Source organism: Leptodactylus fuscus, chromosome 1 (genome assembly GCF_031893055.1).
Source record: "Leptodactylus fuscus isolate aLepFus1 chromosome 1, aLepFus1.hap2, whole genome shotgun sequence".
Classification (NCBI taxonomy): domain Eukaryota; kingdom Metazoa; phylum Chordata; class Amphibia; order Anura; family Leptodactylidae; genus Leptodactylus; species Leptodactylus fuscus.
Window position 1 is genome coordinate 125,069,480 of NC_134265.1, and position 17,294 is coordinate 125,086,773.

At 44.8% G+C, this 17,294-nt stretch overlaps 1 protein-coding gene across 2 annotated transcripts in view; it reads right to left on the reverse strand.

Annotated features, from left to right (window-relative positions):
• The window catches only part of TPCN1 (two pore segment channel 1), a 50,675-nt gene that overhangs the window by 7,674 nt on the left and 25,707 nt on the right, over nucleotides 1–17,294 (reverse strand). For both annotated transcript variants that reach the window (XM_075276583.1, XM_075276582.1), the window contains exons 15-21: nucleotides 16,987–17,031; nucleotides 10,596–10,652; nucleotides 8,613–8,666; nucleotides 7,485–7,557; nucleotides 4,371–4,478; nucleotides 1,953–2,024; nucleotides 1,783–1,872 (exon numbers count right to left, since the gene is read on the reverse strand). In XM_075276583.1, coding sequence (XP_075132684.1) covers nucleotides 1,783–1,872; nucleotides 1,953–2,024; nucleotides 4,371–4,478; nucleotides 7,485–7,557; nucleotides 8,613–8,666; nucleotides 10,596–10,652; nucleotides 16,987–17,031 — 499 coding nt within the window. The remainder of the gene's footprint in view (nucleotides 1–1,782; nucleotides 1,873–1,952; nucleotides 2,025–4,370; nucleotides 4,479–7,484; nucleotides 7,558–8,612; nucleotides 8,667–10,595; nucleotides 10,653–16,986; nucleotides 17,032–17,294) is intronic.

Here is a 17,294-nt window from a genome sequence, read left to right on the forward strand (position 1 = left end):
AGGTACACCATGCTAGTAACGGGTTGGACCCCCTTTTGCCTTCAGAACTGCCTCAATTCTTCGTGGCATAGATTCAACAAGGTGCTGGAAGCATTCCTCAGAGATTGTGGTCCATATTGACATGATGGCATCACACAGTTGCCGCAGATTTGTCGGCTGCACATCCATGATGCGAATCTCCCGTTCCACCACATCCCAAAGATGCTCTATTGGATTGAGATCTGGTGACTGTGGAGGCCATTGGAGTACAGTGAACTCATTGTCATGTTCAAGAAACCAGTCTGAGATGATTCCAGCTTTATGACATGGCGCATTATCCTGCTGAAAGTAGCCATCAGATGTTGGGTACATTGTGGTCATTAAGGGATGGACATGGTCAGCAACAATACTCAGGTAGGCTTTGGCGTTGCAACGATGCTCAATTGGTACCAAGGGGCCCAAAGAGTGCCAAGAAAATATTCCCCACACCATGACACCACCACCACCAGCCTGAACCGTTGATACAAGGCAGGATGGATCCATGCTTTCATGTTGTTGACGCCAAATTCTGACCCTACCATCCGAATGTCGCAGCAGAAATCGAGACTCATCAGACCAGGCAACGTTTTTCCAATCTTCAATTGTCCAATTTCGATGAGCTTGTGCAAATTGTAGCCTCAGTTTCCTGTTCTTAGCTGAAAGGAGTGGCACCCGGTGTGGTCTTCTGCTGCTGTAGCCCATCTGCCTCAAAGTTCGACGTACTGTGCGTTCAGAGATGCTCTTCTGGCTACCTTGGTTGTAACGGGTGGCTATCTGAGTCACTGTTGCCTTTCTATCAGCTCGAACCAGTCTGGCCATTCTCCTCTGACCTCTGGCATCAACAACGCATTTCCGCCCACAGAACTGCCGCTCACTGGATGTTTTTTCTTTTTCGGACCATTCTCTGTAAACCCTAGAGATGGTTGTGCGTGAAAATCCCAGTAGATCAGCAGTTCTGAAATACTCAGACCAGCCCTTCTGGCACCAACAACCATGCCACGTTCAAAGGCACTCAAATCACCTTTCTTCCCCATACTGATGCTCGGTTTGAACTGCAGGAGATTGTCTTGACCATGTCTACATGCCTAAATGCACTGAGTTGCCGCCATGTGATTGGCTGATTAGAAATTAAGTGTTAACGAGCAGTTGGACAGGTGTACCTAATAAAGTGGCCGGTGAGTGTATGACACTTTAATATAGAATAGTCCATGAGAGAAACATTGCGGGATATACTAGTGAATCCTTCAAAATGTAGTGTAGTTGATCCAAGCCATTGTAGTCTATAGGGCGCTTTCATTGCTCACTGCTTCAGTATTCTATTCGGGGGGCCCAAGCGGACTCCCCAATCAGAATACCAAACACAGATGTAAACCAGGCCTCAGCAGCAGTTCTTGAGTAAACAGACAGACATGTGCAGTCAACAATAATGTAAGGACAGGCACACCAGTGATGGTTTATTGTCAATGTTAGTGTAACCATTCATGCCCTGCTAAAAGGCACTCCAATGAGAGTCAATCAACACTCACTGAGGGTCAATTGACGCTCATGGTAAAGGGACTGTCTCATCAGCACAAAAAGTGCCCGTCATGATCCCTCCTGTTGCTACAGACAGGATATAGTCATCCATATTTTTAATTCTGGCATAGACTTCAGCCACAATTGGTGAAGCCCAATAATAGACCCAGTAAATACAGTCAGAGAAGATTTGCCTTACAGTATCCCATGTATTTTATTGTGAGAGCACCATCTACCTACACCACTCACTTGCAACAGTTGGGGTAAAGCACACCAGAGAAAAATTCCATTCCCACAATGGAAAAAGAGTAATAAAATATAAGGAGTGTAAGCCCGAGGCTGTGGAGAGAGAATAAAACTGTTCAGTATTTTATAACACAGTGGGGACTAGGACAAGAGCATGGAGGATATTTTATTACCTGGCCATCCTTGGCAGTAACTCAAGCATGGTGTCTAGCACTGTCCTGTAACGCTTCTTCAATTTGAAAAGCCTGTAAAATTATAACACTAGATTAGACACCACTAAATTCTTACCGTCAATATTCAAGGATCCATTACCACTTCCCACACCGGCTGCTCAATTTCTACTATGTACATGTTATCTTAGCTATAGATGACATAAAACGCAAACAGATTGCATTTCTATAGTAGAAAGGAAATGCAAAAGGGGGTATTTCCACCTTTTCTAATGAATTTGCACATCACAAACACAAGTGGAAGGTGCGCTATATGATTAGGTGAGAGAATGATCTATAGATTTCTCACTAAAGTCCAGGCATCAAGCAATGGCAACCAACCCGTAGCCCGTTGGCCAAACTACCAACTTCAACTCTACTATTTTTCCACAGTCTGATTTCGACTCCTGCACCAACTCCTTCAGAAATGGCCATGATCAGTCAGAAGTAGTAAAGATCCAGATTAACTAATCAGCTAGTGTCCATTGTTAATATTTTCTGACAGATACCATAACAATCCTATTAATATTATAAAGGTGAAAGTTTGTGAGTTTGGATGTTTGTGTGTTTGGATGTTTGTTCCTCAATCACGTAAAACCCGCTCCACCGATTCGGCTGAAAGTTTCCACAAACATAGTTACTACACTGGATTGCGCAATAGGCTACTTTTCGTCACAATAGCGCACATACGTTTTTCCTAGCACCTCCAGAAAACCCACTCACATCTGCATCTGTGTAATCTCACACACTTTCAAGCATAGCAAACTACAAAACTTCCTATTGCCCTCTATAGCCAAGCCCCTAACCCCACACAATCAAATTTACAGATACTTTAAGACTTTGCCCCTCACCTTAACGATACTGCAGGAGGCTACTTCTTCCACGCTCCGGAGAAGCCATGTTTGCCGACCCTCCACCCCTTGCACGATCTGCAACACCGCCCACTCTACTGTGTTGCCAGGAGCATGTGCATGTTACCCACCTACACAACGTGTTCCTGCACGCCACCATTTTGTGCCTCCAACGTACCCGACATACTGTCTCCAGCCAGCTACACTCCCCGACGGCACTCTGACCACCCTGCTGTTTCTTTTTCACCATCCATCCACTTTCCCAAGCTCTACACTCCACACTGGTAAGTTCGGCTCCACAGCCGCAATCACTCCTTCTCTCCTCTACACTCCGCTGTACCCTTTGAACACACCATACACACGTTACGGCCCATAACATCTTAACAATCTGCCTGTTTACCCTAATAAATCGCAAGGACAAACGCTGAAAGTAGCAGGAATACATTTGGCCACACCAGGCTTCTCACATGGACAACTTTATGTTGCTTGCTCAAGAATATCCTGTGCCCAAAACTTACATGTACTGGCAGAAAACAACAAATCATACAATGTCGTATATCGAAGTATATTAACTTGAAATACCTCTGTACCAAACACACTATGTACAGGTTTTCACAACAACGTATAGCAGCAGAAATACAAATTAACTTCAACATAAAAGTCTCACATATTCTCTGGATTACAGCAAAAACAAGATACACAGTTACATTTCATATCCCATACCTTATACACACTACTAAAACCTTACCCGCGCTTGTATTTACCCACTTCTACAATCACCGCAGATGAAGTCGCGGGTACTAGCTAGTGCAATTATATTATTATTTCAAGGATTCAGTTGCTATTGCTTTCTTGACTAAGGCTAGGTTCACATCTGTGCCAGAAACAGCCAAATGTTGTCGGAGAGAAATGTCCAGCATGACTAAAAACGGTGGACACCCGACGAACCCCATTATAGTCTATGGGATCCACAGGTTACTGCAGTCTGGCTAGACTCATGCACAGATGTGAACCTAGTCTTAGAAAGTCAATCTGTACTACACATACAAGACTTATTTAGATTAAAAAAATTAAAAAAAAGTATGTATGTAAATGTATGTCAGGTTAAAGATCTGAATGGCTAAATGGATAAAGGACATAAGGATTGTCCAGTACTCCCATCATTGAACACTCTTCTCTTCTGAACAGACAAATCTTTGCTCAGTACTTTTTTTTTTTTTTTTTTTTTTTTTTTTTTTTTTTTAAGTGAGGTCTTGTAAATTGTGGGGCAGGTATATTTTTATATTTATGTATTTTTATGCAGCATTGTTCTTTACATACGTACAACAGTTAAAATAATATTCTTACAGTCAATATTAGGGGATCCATTGCCACTTTTACTACTTCCCAATTAGGCAGCTTGATTTCTACAATAGTGATGTTATCTTAGATGCAGCAGACATAAAAGAGATTTGGATCGATGCCTTAGACTGATATACCAATCCTTTATGTTTGGTATTCTTCAATATACATTTATACACTACAAACTGACCTGAGCAGCTGAAGAGGTCTCAGCACTACAATGAAGTAGAAAGGCTTCATGTCAAAGGCCAAAGCTAAAAGTCCCAGCAGTGCCAACATTGTCACAGAGAAATCAAACCTATGACACAAAGCAAACAACATGAAAGCATAAGCACAGTAAAGCAATTACCTATAGTGAGGTCAGCGGCCCTACATGTACAACAAAGATTTTATCCCTGGTTATTATTGCAAGGGCTGCAGTAAAGCTGCAAACATCAGTTTACTCCCTATGTGATAAATCTTTCTTTTATTATTGGTCTTAATATATGTCGATTTCATGTACTGTACAGCGGTGACTTTCCCACAAAAATAATCACATCTTTACACAGGTATTCCTACAGATAATAAGTATATGATAAATGTGCTATGAAATGGTTTTATGCATGTTAACCCCTTAATGACACACAGTTTTTGCACTCTATTTTTTGTAAATTGTTTGGCTACCTAAGTAATTGACACTGGCTGTCTAGTCTTGCATGAACAGGGTGGTTATGGCAACATTTTGTATCAATAGAGGCTTCTCTTTTATTTGTATTTTTACTATTATTTTTTTTATATTTATTTACAGCATGAGGTCATGAAAGATTCCTGGGGATTTTTCACACTTTACTACTTTATTTTAAATTTTCCGCTGTAACTGGGGAATACACAGAAGCCACAGTAACAGGGGAACACAATAGACCCAGATTAACTCTGTCAGTGACTTAGGAGGCCAAAACACAGCAGCTCTGCTCTATTCTCTACAAAGTGCTTATTTAGAGCTATGCTGTGTGTAAAAGAGAAGGCAAAAGTAATATTAAACTGAAAATCTGAGACCCAATCTGTTCCTATGACATTGCAGGATCAGGAGAGTAATCTACAGTGACGCCAAAAGAGGTCGCTGCAGACTCAGCACCTGCCACGTTTGCCATCGAAAGAGAGCAGCCAGACACTATAAGGCTACAGGGGTAATCTAGGATTTACATATTGATAACCCCTTGCAAGTATATCTAGAATAACTGATGCTGTTCTGAAAGCAGATCACACCAAACATTTAATTGATTTACCGTATATACTCGAGTATAAGCCGAGTTTTTCAGCACAGTTTTTGTGCTGAAAAAGTGCTCCTCGGCTTATATTCGGGTCATTACGGTAATTTTCTGCTAGCAGGCCAGGATAGCAGACTCCGCCCCCCCCCACCGCTCCATCACACGCCGGGTGACGTAGCCACGTAAACTCAGGCCCGCACCCGGCATGTCTGCTTCCTGCCCTGCTAGCAGAAGTACCGTAAGTACTTCTGCAGATTTTAATGTACAGCATCGCCGCGCTCCTGGCAGGAGCGTGGCGATGCTGTGGGCCCCGGCACCCGCCGCGGTGTCTGGATGCCGGGTCCGGATGCCGGGCTGTAAACGTAATGGCGCCGCTCTGCAGAGCGGTCGCCATAGAAACCAGCACCTCCGCTGTAATGCTTACAGCAGAGATGCTGAAGCTTATGCCTGCGATCTCTGATTGTAGGCATAAGCTGTGGCATCTCTGCTGTAAGCGTTACAGCGGAGGTGCCCTCCGGAGATGTCCTCCCTCCCTCCTAGTTCAAAATTAGCCCCCGGGGCCGGTCCCTACCGGCCCCATACTTTTAAAGTTGCAGGCCGGCTCCTGCGCAGCGAGCTCGCAGTAGCCGACCTGTTCCGACAACAGCCGGGAGCCTAATGAAGGCTCCCAGGCCTGTCATCGCTATATTACTATTACGGCTGGTCTATGACCAGCCGTAATAGTAATGTAGAGAATCTCCCATAGACGGCAATACACTTGTATTGCCGTCTATGGAACTTGCAATCAAATGACTGCAGGTTCAAGTCCCCCAGGGGGGCTAAAAAAAAGTTTAAAAAAAATATAATAAAAAATAAAATAAATAAAAGTTCACAGCGGGTTCACACCAGCACCTGATCTCAGTTATGCAGGTTTCCGTTTTCTGTCAGCAGAAGACAGAAACCGACATTCAGTGTCTGTGGGTGAGCCGTCTTCTGCTGCCCATGGCGAAACCGTTTTGTTTTTTACTGGACACAAAGTCCTGCATGTCCCACTAAAAAAACCCAAAAAACGGTTTCAATGCGGAGAGCAGAAGACGCTCACCGGCGGACACTTTTCAAACCCATGAATGTTTCTCGGGCAGGAAACGGAAACCTGCATAACTGAGATTGGGCGCTGGTGTGAACCTGCCCTCAAAGTAGAAAATGACTGTGAAACACATACACATTAGGTATCCCTGTGTCTGACAGTGCCCGGTCTACTGAATATAGGGGATCTGCAGTGCTTCTATTCCGTCGGGAAGGGGTTAATAGGAGCACTGCAGATCCCCTATATTCAGCCAGGCTGAATTCCAAGTGGGGGTAAAAAACCCAGTCCTCAAGCTCAGGGAAGGGGCAGACAGACAACCAAAACACCCCCTCCCCTTTCCCAGCACTTACTGCACCCAAGAACTCGACCATTTTAATTTTTGAAATTTTCCAGTAGCTGCTGCATTTCCCCCCTCGGCTTATACTCGAGTCAATAAGTTTTCCCAGTTTTTTGTGGTAAAATTAGGGGGGTCGGCTTATATTCGGGTCAGCTTATACTCGAGTATATACGGTACATTTTCCTTTTGTTCATTCACTTAGTTTTGTTATTTACCAAAAATAAACAATTACTACTTCTGTTAGAAAGCATTCTTACTTTGCAGCATTTTTCTACAACTGCATACAACTTTTCCACAGTACTGTAAATGAGGTTGAGCTTCTATACAAAGCAAAGCTCCTACAATATGTACAATGTTGTGCATGGTATTTAGTGAAGAGTCCACAGTACTGCCCCAATGCTGCAGCCTCCTCAAGCAGCCGATCGATGGGTGGTCCGGGTGTTGGACCTCACTGATCTGACCTTAATGAGCTATCCTGAGGATAGGTCATCAATATATAAGCCCTGGAAAACTCTTTAAGTACACTGAGCACACGTTGGAAAACTAGCACCACCGACAGAGATCAGCATCTGTGTGGTCTATAACTCACTTAACACGAGCAAGTGGATCTATATTTACAAAAGAATGATTGGTTGTCCAATAAGAAACACTCACAGATTCCATCCTGATGTGAAGTATTCCAGTGGACCCAAGCCAGTCACCTTCAAAAGAACTTCAGCCCCATATACTAGAAAGAATAAAAAAAAAAAAAAAAAAAAAAAAGCACACTTGTAAACATTCTGAGCCAAAAAGTCAACACTAGAGAGAGCAGAATGAAATAGACTTTATACTGATTTTGCGGTATTGTATGCATGTACCTGGGAAATCTCCTGAAGTATGTGCAAAATAAAGTCCAGACATATGGAATAGTACGGCATACAGTTAGGGGCATGAGTTGTCTACAGGACCCCATGCAAAAGAAATGTTAACACAATGGGGCAGATTTGATGACTGGAGAGAATAAGACGCCAGTCTTCATAACTCCTGAGCTGGTGGAGGGTGCACATCATTTATGTACCCTGCGCTGGATGGCCCTGCCCCCTGCACACCTTCACTACATCCACTTTTGAGGAACGTGTCGACTGTAGTGCAGAAAACAAAAAGTCAAAATTTTTGTGACTTTTGTGCCTCATACGCCAAAAACATTTCACACATGGCCTAATAAATCTGCCTCAATAGGGTTTTTTTTTTTTTTTTTTTTTCCAGGATGGTTTTCAAAATATTAGAAAAAAAAAAAAAAAAAAGTATGCTGGTATATATTCCCTGAATATATTTTTTTACAACATCTGCAATCAGTTCCAGGAGAGTGGTCCTGTCACCGAGGCAAGCATAAGGCACTCAAAGTCACTACTGCAGTTTTTTGTTTTTAAATAAGAAGACACGCAAATCAGGCTTTTTATAATACATCGCAACTTCAGAGGTCATTATCGGTTTTTGGATGGTCCAGAAAACATGACAGGATTAAAAAGTACTAAACCCTTCTTGGCTTAATAAGGAAGGGTAAAGCTTAAAAGTACTAAAAACCTAATGCACAACAATTTGTCTTTGCTCCGCTGACCCTTTGTTCATTGCTTACCTCATTAATCAGATAGGCTGATAACAAATAAGTCTGATGCATGGTTCCCTTACCTCTACTGGCATAAATGTGCTGAAAATTACATCTAAAAGAGGAGTAGACCACCTCTAAACATCTTATTTCATCTCTAGTCTAGAAGCATGGGCTTACAGACAACCAGGGCTTACTTGTGAGAAAAACAATGTAACTCCAAGGAACACCTTGAGGAAAGAAGTTTCCACCTAAAAAGATAAAAATCATTTAACAAGTGTCTCACTGTAGAGAAATACTAATACTGTATTTTTTCTTCTATAGCATATGTTGAGTTTGGTAATAACCCCATAAAGTAGTTCACACTCTACGTCGATTAACCAATTCCTAGCAAAGGTTATTTCAAAGTAAAAATATCTGGATCAACCTGACCTACTATAAAAAAGGTCCTCATGAAACAGGTATATAAAACAAACACTTTTGAATATACTATAATCTATAGCAATGTATGTTCCTCTGAGTCCACATGTTAGAAGTTAGACCCCTGCACGCAACCAAGTGTCATCCAAGTGCATTCCACTGCAAATAGGCCCCACAACCCTAAATGTAAAGCACCATGGAATTAATGGTACTATATAATTAAACAATAATAATAATAATAATAATAATAATAATAATAATAATAATTACACTTGGTTGTGTGCATGGGGCCTAAGCCTTCTTCATTACACAGTAAAGCCTATGTACTAGTAAAATCACGGTCACTTAACTAATACCAACAAAAAAAGATCTAGAAGTAGTTTAGACGGGAACAGATAATAGGAGATAGGAGCATTTCCTCTAATACGATATATTACAAAGTTTCTGATATTCACCTGGACTATGGAAATGCATATATGCAAGAAAAACAACAGAATGAGGCAGATACTATTTAACGTCTTCAAGACCAAAATAATTTTTGAGTTTGCATTTCTGTTTTCCCTCCTCGCCTTGAAAAATCCAAAGCGTTTTTCAGATTTCTGTCAACATAGCTTGTTTTTTGTGGGTCAAATTATACCTCTTAATGACACAGTTTAGTATTACATACTACATACTAAATTGGGAGAATGGGGGGAAAAAATAAATCAGAAGGGAAAAAAAATGCAGTTTCTCCACTTTCTTGCAGGGTGGCAATAAAACTGCAATTCAGACATTTATAATAGCACTGATGGTCAAACAGTCATATCCACTAGGCACAAAAGTTTCTTAATTGAAGCATGCTCAGTTCAAATAAGCTGCCATGTTTTTGTTTGTTTTTTCCCCATAGTACCCCTTTAAGCATTAGATACATTTAAATAGACCTTTCATGGTTTGGGGCACAGCCAGTTCTATATACTGCTGCAAAGCTGACAGTGCGCTGAATTCAGCGCACTGTCTGCTTTCCTGATCTGTGCCCTGGGTAAAGAGCTTTCGGTCCCGATACCGTAGCTCTTTACAGTCATAAGGGCGTTCCTGACAGTCTTTCAGGTACGTCCTTTTCCACAGCAGCGCCTATGGCGCTGTACAGTGTGAGCGGGGAGGAATGCCCACTCCCTCTGCTCACAGTGCTCGTCCATAGATGAGTATTATCAGGAGGGGAGGGGGTGTTCCTCCCCGCTCACACAGTACAGCGCTAAAGGCGCCGCTTTGAAGAAGGACGTTCCTGACAGACTGTCAGGAACGTCCTTCTGACTGTAAAGAGCTACAGTACCAGGACCGAAAGCCCGTTACCCGGGGCACAGATCGGGAAAGCAGTCAGTGCACTGAATTCAGCGCACTGTCGGCTTTCCAGCAGTATATAGAATTGCCTGTGCCCAAACCATGAAAGGTCCTCTTTAAAAAGTACCCGCTTCAGAGATAGCTATTGGTCACAGGCTTGCTTTAAATGTATCTAATGCTTAAGCCATACAATTCATACAAAACATTGATTCAGTGAAATCAAATATGTATGTAGGTGTGCTGACTTGCCCCAGACAAGATTGGTCATCCTGAATATCAACAAGCTCAATGCTTTTTATCTCAAGAAAGATATGCCACTGCAAGAGCTGAAGGAAAAATATCATGTTTGAAGTGACTTCAATTCTGCATGTACAGAGACCTTCACAGCCACACATATACAATGACATCAATTACATTATCAACTGCATAAAATGTAAGTTCACCTTTCACCATAAAAGTCTCAATTAAAATCCAGATTCCATTAATTGCGACTACAGCATCTGGAGAGAGAAGAAAGGATAAGGGATATATTAAAAGTTCAGAAATTCCTTACAAGACAATTAACAGTACTATGACAGGTATCAACCACCTTACAAAACTGTGAGAAAACAAGAATCGCGCTCTGGCTCATCAAGCTGGTCAGATTGTCCATCTTGAAGGTAGCTTTCACCAGGAGGTCATCCAAGCATGGAGTCACAGCAACTCCTCTAGAACAGGAAATGGCCATGAGGGACACCACCACCTTGGCAAATACTCAGGGGATCACAGGCCAGCCTTCAAGGGGAGCATGAAATACTGAAAATTACGCAAACCCACCCTGAAACGTAGAAAAAGCTGATGGCAAAGTCTGATGGGAATGTGGAGATGAGCATTGCGGATGTCGATTGACGGCAGAAATTTGCCGGTTTCCAGGGATGCCACCACAACTGCAGGGATTCCATGCAGAACCTGTGGACACGGACAAACATGTGGAGCCCCTTTAGGTCCAGGATGGGGATAAGAGAACAATCCTTCTTGGGAACAGTAAACATGTTCGAATAAAAACCCCAGAAATGCGCTGAACCAGGGACAGGGAAAATGACTACCTGCACTGAAGAGAGGAGATGGCCTGAACAAAGGCAGTCGCTCAAGCGGGGGAAAAAGTTAAAATTGGTTGGGAAAAATCTTCTGTTTAGAAGGGAGGAGAACTCGATTGAGTAGCTGGTCGATACCACCTATTGGACCCAGGTGTTGCCAAGACAGATCTCTCTGGAAGTAGAGCAGCCATCCCCCTACCTGAGCCCGATTGGGAAAAGACCTTCAGGCAAAAGAAGGGCTTGGAAAAGGAAGGCCTGAAGGACTTAGTGCAGGACTGCCTTGCAGGTCTGGGCTTGAGAGAGGGCTTCTTGGAGGTCAAGTCCCAGGAAAACTGTCCTGAGGTGTAGAGGTGGAGCCACGAAAGGAGCAAAAATACTGAGGGTGACACAAGGAGAGAGGCTGCAGCTTAGGACACCTCTGGGAAGGAGTGAGCTTTTTCCTCCTGTAGCCTCAGAGAGGAGTTTATATATATGTATATATTTTTTTTTTTTGGAGGAAAGCATCACACAGGTACTTGAAGTGCTCAGGCTTTGAGAGACAAGAAGCTGGTTTTCTTGTAAAGGTGGCTTCAATGGAGAGACCCTTTTGGAGCCGATTGGCCCAAGAACTACAAGCCTTGATCACCCAAAAAGCAGGGAGGAACCAATGGAAGGCTGCAGGGAGGAGCCAGCTGCTACGAAGGCCAATTTGGCAAGAGAGTGAACCCTCTTGTCTGAGGGATCGCTGTGGGAGGCAGGGTCCGCTAAAGGCAGAATAAATAAAGGCATGGGAGAGCCTAGATATCACAGAGTCCACTGCGGGAGACTGAGGCACACTGGTCTTGAAAAGGAAAAAGAACGTCTGACATCCTAGTGGAAGGCAGTGAACAGTCTGGGTGAAGCCATTGTTCCTTCAAGATATGGTCAAACACCAAGATATGGTCAAAAGGCTGGGGGAAGACCAGAGGAAGGCAGTGACTGTGGTGGAAGAAGATATCCTCCTGAGAAGTAGGATCTGGATCCTCTGAGGTATGTAGAGTATCTCTGACTGCACAGATGAGTTCCTGTGTAGCAGCAGATATAGATGTGCCTACCTGATGCTCCAAGTGGAAGTCAGAGGCATCCCCAGGAGAAACAGACCATGCAGGGGGAGACCACAATCAGTGTGGGCAGGCAGCTATTCCAGAGTTTCAATCACAGACTGGTTAAGTCTGGCAAGGTTACCTATGGCCCAGGTAAGGGATGCAGCCCAATCTGGGAGGAAGGTCTCACAGAAGGACTGGGAGACTTCCACCTCCTGATGCAGCAGTGGGGAATGGGTTTTACAAGAAAAACTCAATTTTACCTGCAAAACTATGTGACCAAACATGGTAACCTAAATAAAGTGCTGGATCAATTGTCAACAGAAATCTAGATCTTATTATTTGTCACCGATTATCTAAGTTGGGAATAAACATTCAACTAGTTTTGCTAGATGCAATGTTATTATTATTATTATTGTTTATTTATATAGCACCATTAATTCCATGGTGCTTTACATTTGGGGGTTACATACAATACACAAAATATACAGGTACATATCATACTAACAGTGATCGGCTAGCACAGTGGGGTAGAGGGCCCTGCCCGCGAGGGCTTACAATCTATGAGGGAAGGGGGGTAGAGACAGAAGGAGAGGGGGAGACTGTACAGATGGCAGTGCGGTGATAGTGTTATTGGAGGTTGTAGGCCTTCCTGAATAGGTGAGTCTTCAGCGCCTTCTTGAATCCTGTGATTGTGGGGGTCAGTCTTATGTGTCGTGGTAAGGAGTTCCAGAGTATGGGGGATGCACGGGAGAAGTCTTGGAGACGGTTGTGTGAGGAGCGGATGAGGGCAGAGCGGAGTGGGAGGTCGTTGGAGGATCTGAGGTTACGTGTGGGCAGGTAGCGGGAGATGAGGTCAGAGATATATGGAGGGGACAGGTTGTGGATGGCTTTGTATGTTAGCGTTAGTAGCTTGAACTCAATTCGCTGGGCTATGGGTAACCAGTGGAGGGACTGGCAGAGGGGAGCAGCCGATGAAGATCGGGGGGTGAGGTGGATTAAGCGAGCAGCACAGTTTAAGGTGGACTGGAGGGGGGCGAGGGTGTTTGCCGGGAGTCCATGCAGAAGGGTGTTGCAGTAGTCTAAGCGGGAGATTATGAGGGCCTGGACGAGCATCTTGGTAGTTTCTGGGGTGAGGAAGGAGCGGATTCGGTGGATGTTCTTGAGCTGGAGGCGGCAGGAGGTGTTGAGGGTTTGAATATGTGGTTTGAAGGATAAGTCGGAGTCCAGGGTTACCCCAAGGCATCGGGCCTGTGGGACAGGGGTAAGTGGGGTTCCATTAACTTTGATAGATGGGTCAGGTGGAGGGGCCATACAGGATGGGCTGAAGATGATAAACTCTGTTTTCTCCATGTTGAGTTTGAGAAAGCGGGAGGAGAGGAAGGAGGCTATGGCTGCTAGACAATCTGGAACTCTGGCCAGCAGGGAGTTAATGTCTGGTCCAGAGATTTATATTTGGGTGTCATCAGCATAGCAATGGTACTGAAAGCCATGAGATTCTATGAGTTGGCCCAGGCCAAGAGTGTAGATGGAGAACAGGAGGGGTCCTAGGACGGAGCCTTGGGGGACACCTACAGGGAGAGGGCGTGGTGAGGAGGTGGTGTGCGAGTGGGAGACGCTGAATGTGCGGTCAGAGAGGTATGAGGAGATCCACGAAAGGGCCAAGTCTGAGATACCAAGGGATGAGAGAATTTATAACAGGAGGGAGTGGTCAACTGTGTCAAAGGCAGAGGAGAGGTCGAGGAGGAGGAGGACAGAGTAATGGCGCTTGGCTTTGGCGGTTAGCAGGTCGTTAGTGACTTTTGTTAGGGCAGTTTCAGTGGAGTGACGGGGTCTGAAGCCTGACTGAAGTCTGTCAAAGAGCAGGTTGGACGAGAGATAGGAGGAGAGTTCTGAGTGGACGTGTTGCTCAAGAAGTTTTGAGGCGTACGGGAGTAGTGAGATGGGACGATAGTTGGCAGGAGAGGACGGGTCGAGGGACGGTTTCTTAAGTATAGGAGTGACAGTGGCGTGTTTGAAGGCTGAGGGGAAGGATCCATTGGTTAGGGATAGATTGAAGAGATGGATTAGGGCTGGAGTGATAACTTCAGTGAGCTTGGGGATGAGATGTGATTGAATCGGGTCGAGCGTGCAGGAGGTGAGGTGGGATTTGGAGATTAGGGAGGAGAGTTTTTCATCAGTGATGGAGGAGAAACAGGTCAGGGATGGGGAGCGGCGAGTAGTTGGGTGGATGGATTGTCGGGGGAGTAGGGTGAGGCTGTCTCTGATGGTGTCAATTTTAGTTTTAAAGTAGGAGGCGAAGTCGTCAGCTGAGATAAGTGATGTCGGAGGGGGGGGGTGGGAGGACGGAGTTGAAGGTGGAGAATAGTTGTTTGGGGTTGCGAGAGAGTGCGGATATGAGTGTGGTGAAGTAGACCTGCTTGGCGGCGGTGAGTGCGTTCTTAAATGTGAGAACTGCCTCTTTGTACCTGAGGAAGTCCTCCTGGGAGTGGCTTTTCTTCCAGAGGCGCTCTGCAACCCGCGAGGCACGTCTCAGTTTTTTAGTCTGGTCAGTATGCCAGGGTTGTCTATTGGTTGGTCGGGCTCTGGAGTTTGTGTAGGGGGCTACAGAATCAAGGGCTGAGGTAATGGTGGTATTATAGAAGGCAGCAGCGGCATCTGGGTCCAGGATTGAGGATATGTCAGCGAGTGGTAGGAGAGCGTCTGAGAGGGTGCAGGTGTCAAGGCGGTTGAGGTTCCAGCGGGGGCGTGGTGGTTTAGAGAGTGGGGGGTCCGTTGGAGAAGAGAGGGCAGAGAACGTTAGCAGGTTGTGGTCAGAGAGCGTGGATGGAGAGTTAGAGAGGTTGCATATGGAGCAGAAGCGGGTGAATATTAGGTCTAGTGTGCCCCCCTTTGTGTGGGTGGCAGAAGAGGACCAGAGGGAGAGACCAAAGGAGGTGGTGAGGGACAAGAGACTGGAGGCGGAAGGGTGGTCTGTGTTAAAGGGGATGTTGAAATCCCCCATGATGATGATGGGGGTGTCTGTAGATAGGAAGTGTGTGAGCCAGGTGGTGAAGTGGTCGATAAAGGCAGCGGTAGGTCCTGGCGGTCGGTATATGACGGCCAGTCGGAGGTTGGCGGGTGAGTAGATACGAACAGAATGCACTTCAAAGGAGGGGGGGCTAAGGGCAGGTAGCGCCTGGATAGGGGCAAATGAACACTTGTCTGACAGGAGGATGCCTCCGCCAGGTTTGTTGTTGGGGCGGGGAGTATGTGAGAATTGCAGACCTCCATAGGTGAGTGCAGCGGGGGAGGCTGTGTCTGAGGGTGTCAGCCATGTTTCAGTGAGACCAAGAAATGTAAAATCATTGAGAATGAAAAGGTTGTGGATGTAGGTAAGTTTATTACATACGGAGCGGGCATTCCATAGTGCACCGGGGAGGGCAGGGGGAGGGGTAGGAGTGAGTGAGATTGGTTTGAGATTTCGGGGGTTCCGTGCTCTAGCGCCAGTTGTGGGGAAACGGCTGACAGTGGAGATTTGCTGTGGTAATACTTAATGTTCTTTCAGGGTCTGGGGTTGCTAGGTGGGGTGGCATAGACACACAAGTCCAGTTTCTTTAGTCAAAAACAAAGGTAGAGTTTTATTTTCACTCAAAATATAGTGCAGCAACAAAAGGAAACAATACATAAATAAATACCTGCCCGGCTAGGCTGTAACTAAACATAGAATAGGTTCCCTCACCTAGAATAACAGAAATCAAAAGCCAGTTGAATTACTCAGGACACAGCTCCAAGAATATGACCTCTTTCTTTGGCTCTCCAGCCAAGCTCTGCCCAAAGTCTGCTGCTGGAGCTGGCTTCTTAAGCTCCCTTGATGAGCAGACTCTCTGCAGCTGAGTCGCTGCCAGAACATCCCCAAAGTGTGGACTGGAGGGGGGTGGAATGACAGGTCCTACTACCAACCTACCTGCCATTCCTAAAAATCCAGCCCTGTACTGAGCATTTACCAAAATGCTCAGCAGACGAAAGTTGTCTGCTGAGAAAAAACATTCCTTCTGGAGTTTTCTCATCTCATCCACCTTAGTAGTCTGAGTGAGATGTACAGCCCCTCCGTTACCTGACCAGCTATCGGCTTATAGTTCCCATAACATCAGCTGTTGCTACTTTCAGGGAGCCTATGTAATCTGAACCTTCAGAAAGTGTGCTGATGTCGAACTATACAGACTACGTTCTACAGCAGAAAGGAACACCATCCTACCTAACTAGAGTCCTCCTTAAGGCTAAGGCCCCACGGGACAGGAAAAACCGTGGCGGGAATGCATCGCGGTTCTTCCCGCAGTGCTTTAAACAGAAAGTTCGCTGAGTTTTCCTCTGCGGACTGTTACAATTATGTCTACAGGAAATCCACTTACGTTTCCGTAGATATAATTGACATTCTGTGATTTCCAAAACCACACCGGTTTTCGAAATCACGCAAAGTGGGCATGAGTTTCGCATGAATCCCATCCACTTTGCCTGTACTGTATAACACTGCGGTTTTTCCCGCGGCGTTTCCACTGCAGGCATATCACAGCGTTTACAGCGCATGGGGCCCCGGCCTTAGTGTGGAAATCGGACAGCTTCTACTGCTGCAGACCAGCACGATTCTAGCTAACAGATTCTTCCCTAAACAACATATATATATATAAAAAAAAAAGGAGTTAGATTATTGTACTTACATACAGCATATTGAAAAGCTCTGGAATTTGCCAAGACGTTAATACCTAATTAAGTTAAAAAAAATTAAATTAAAGGACACCAGTTGAATTTATACACATCTGTGTAGTTTATAGTGCAGCTTATCTGTCCTGTTTTGTTTCAGAGCTCTAAAGAATAAGTATTGATCATGAAATCTTGGAACTTCATTAAAAATAAAACTTTGGAGTAGTGTTTAGGTTTATAAAGGTGACCACATTTTTTAAAGGGAGCCTTTTTTTTTTTCCACCCTAAGCTGGTCTTTGTGTATGACTTTCCTATGGAGCCCCTC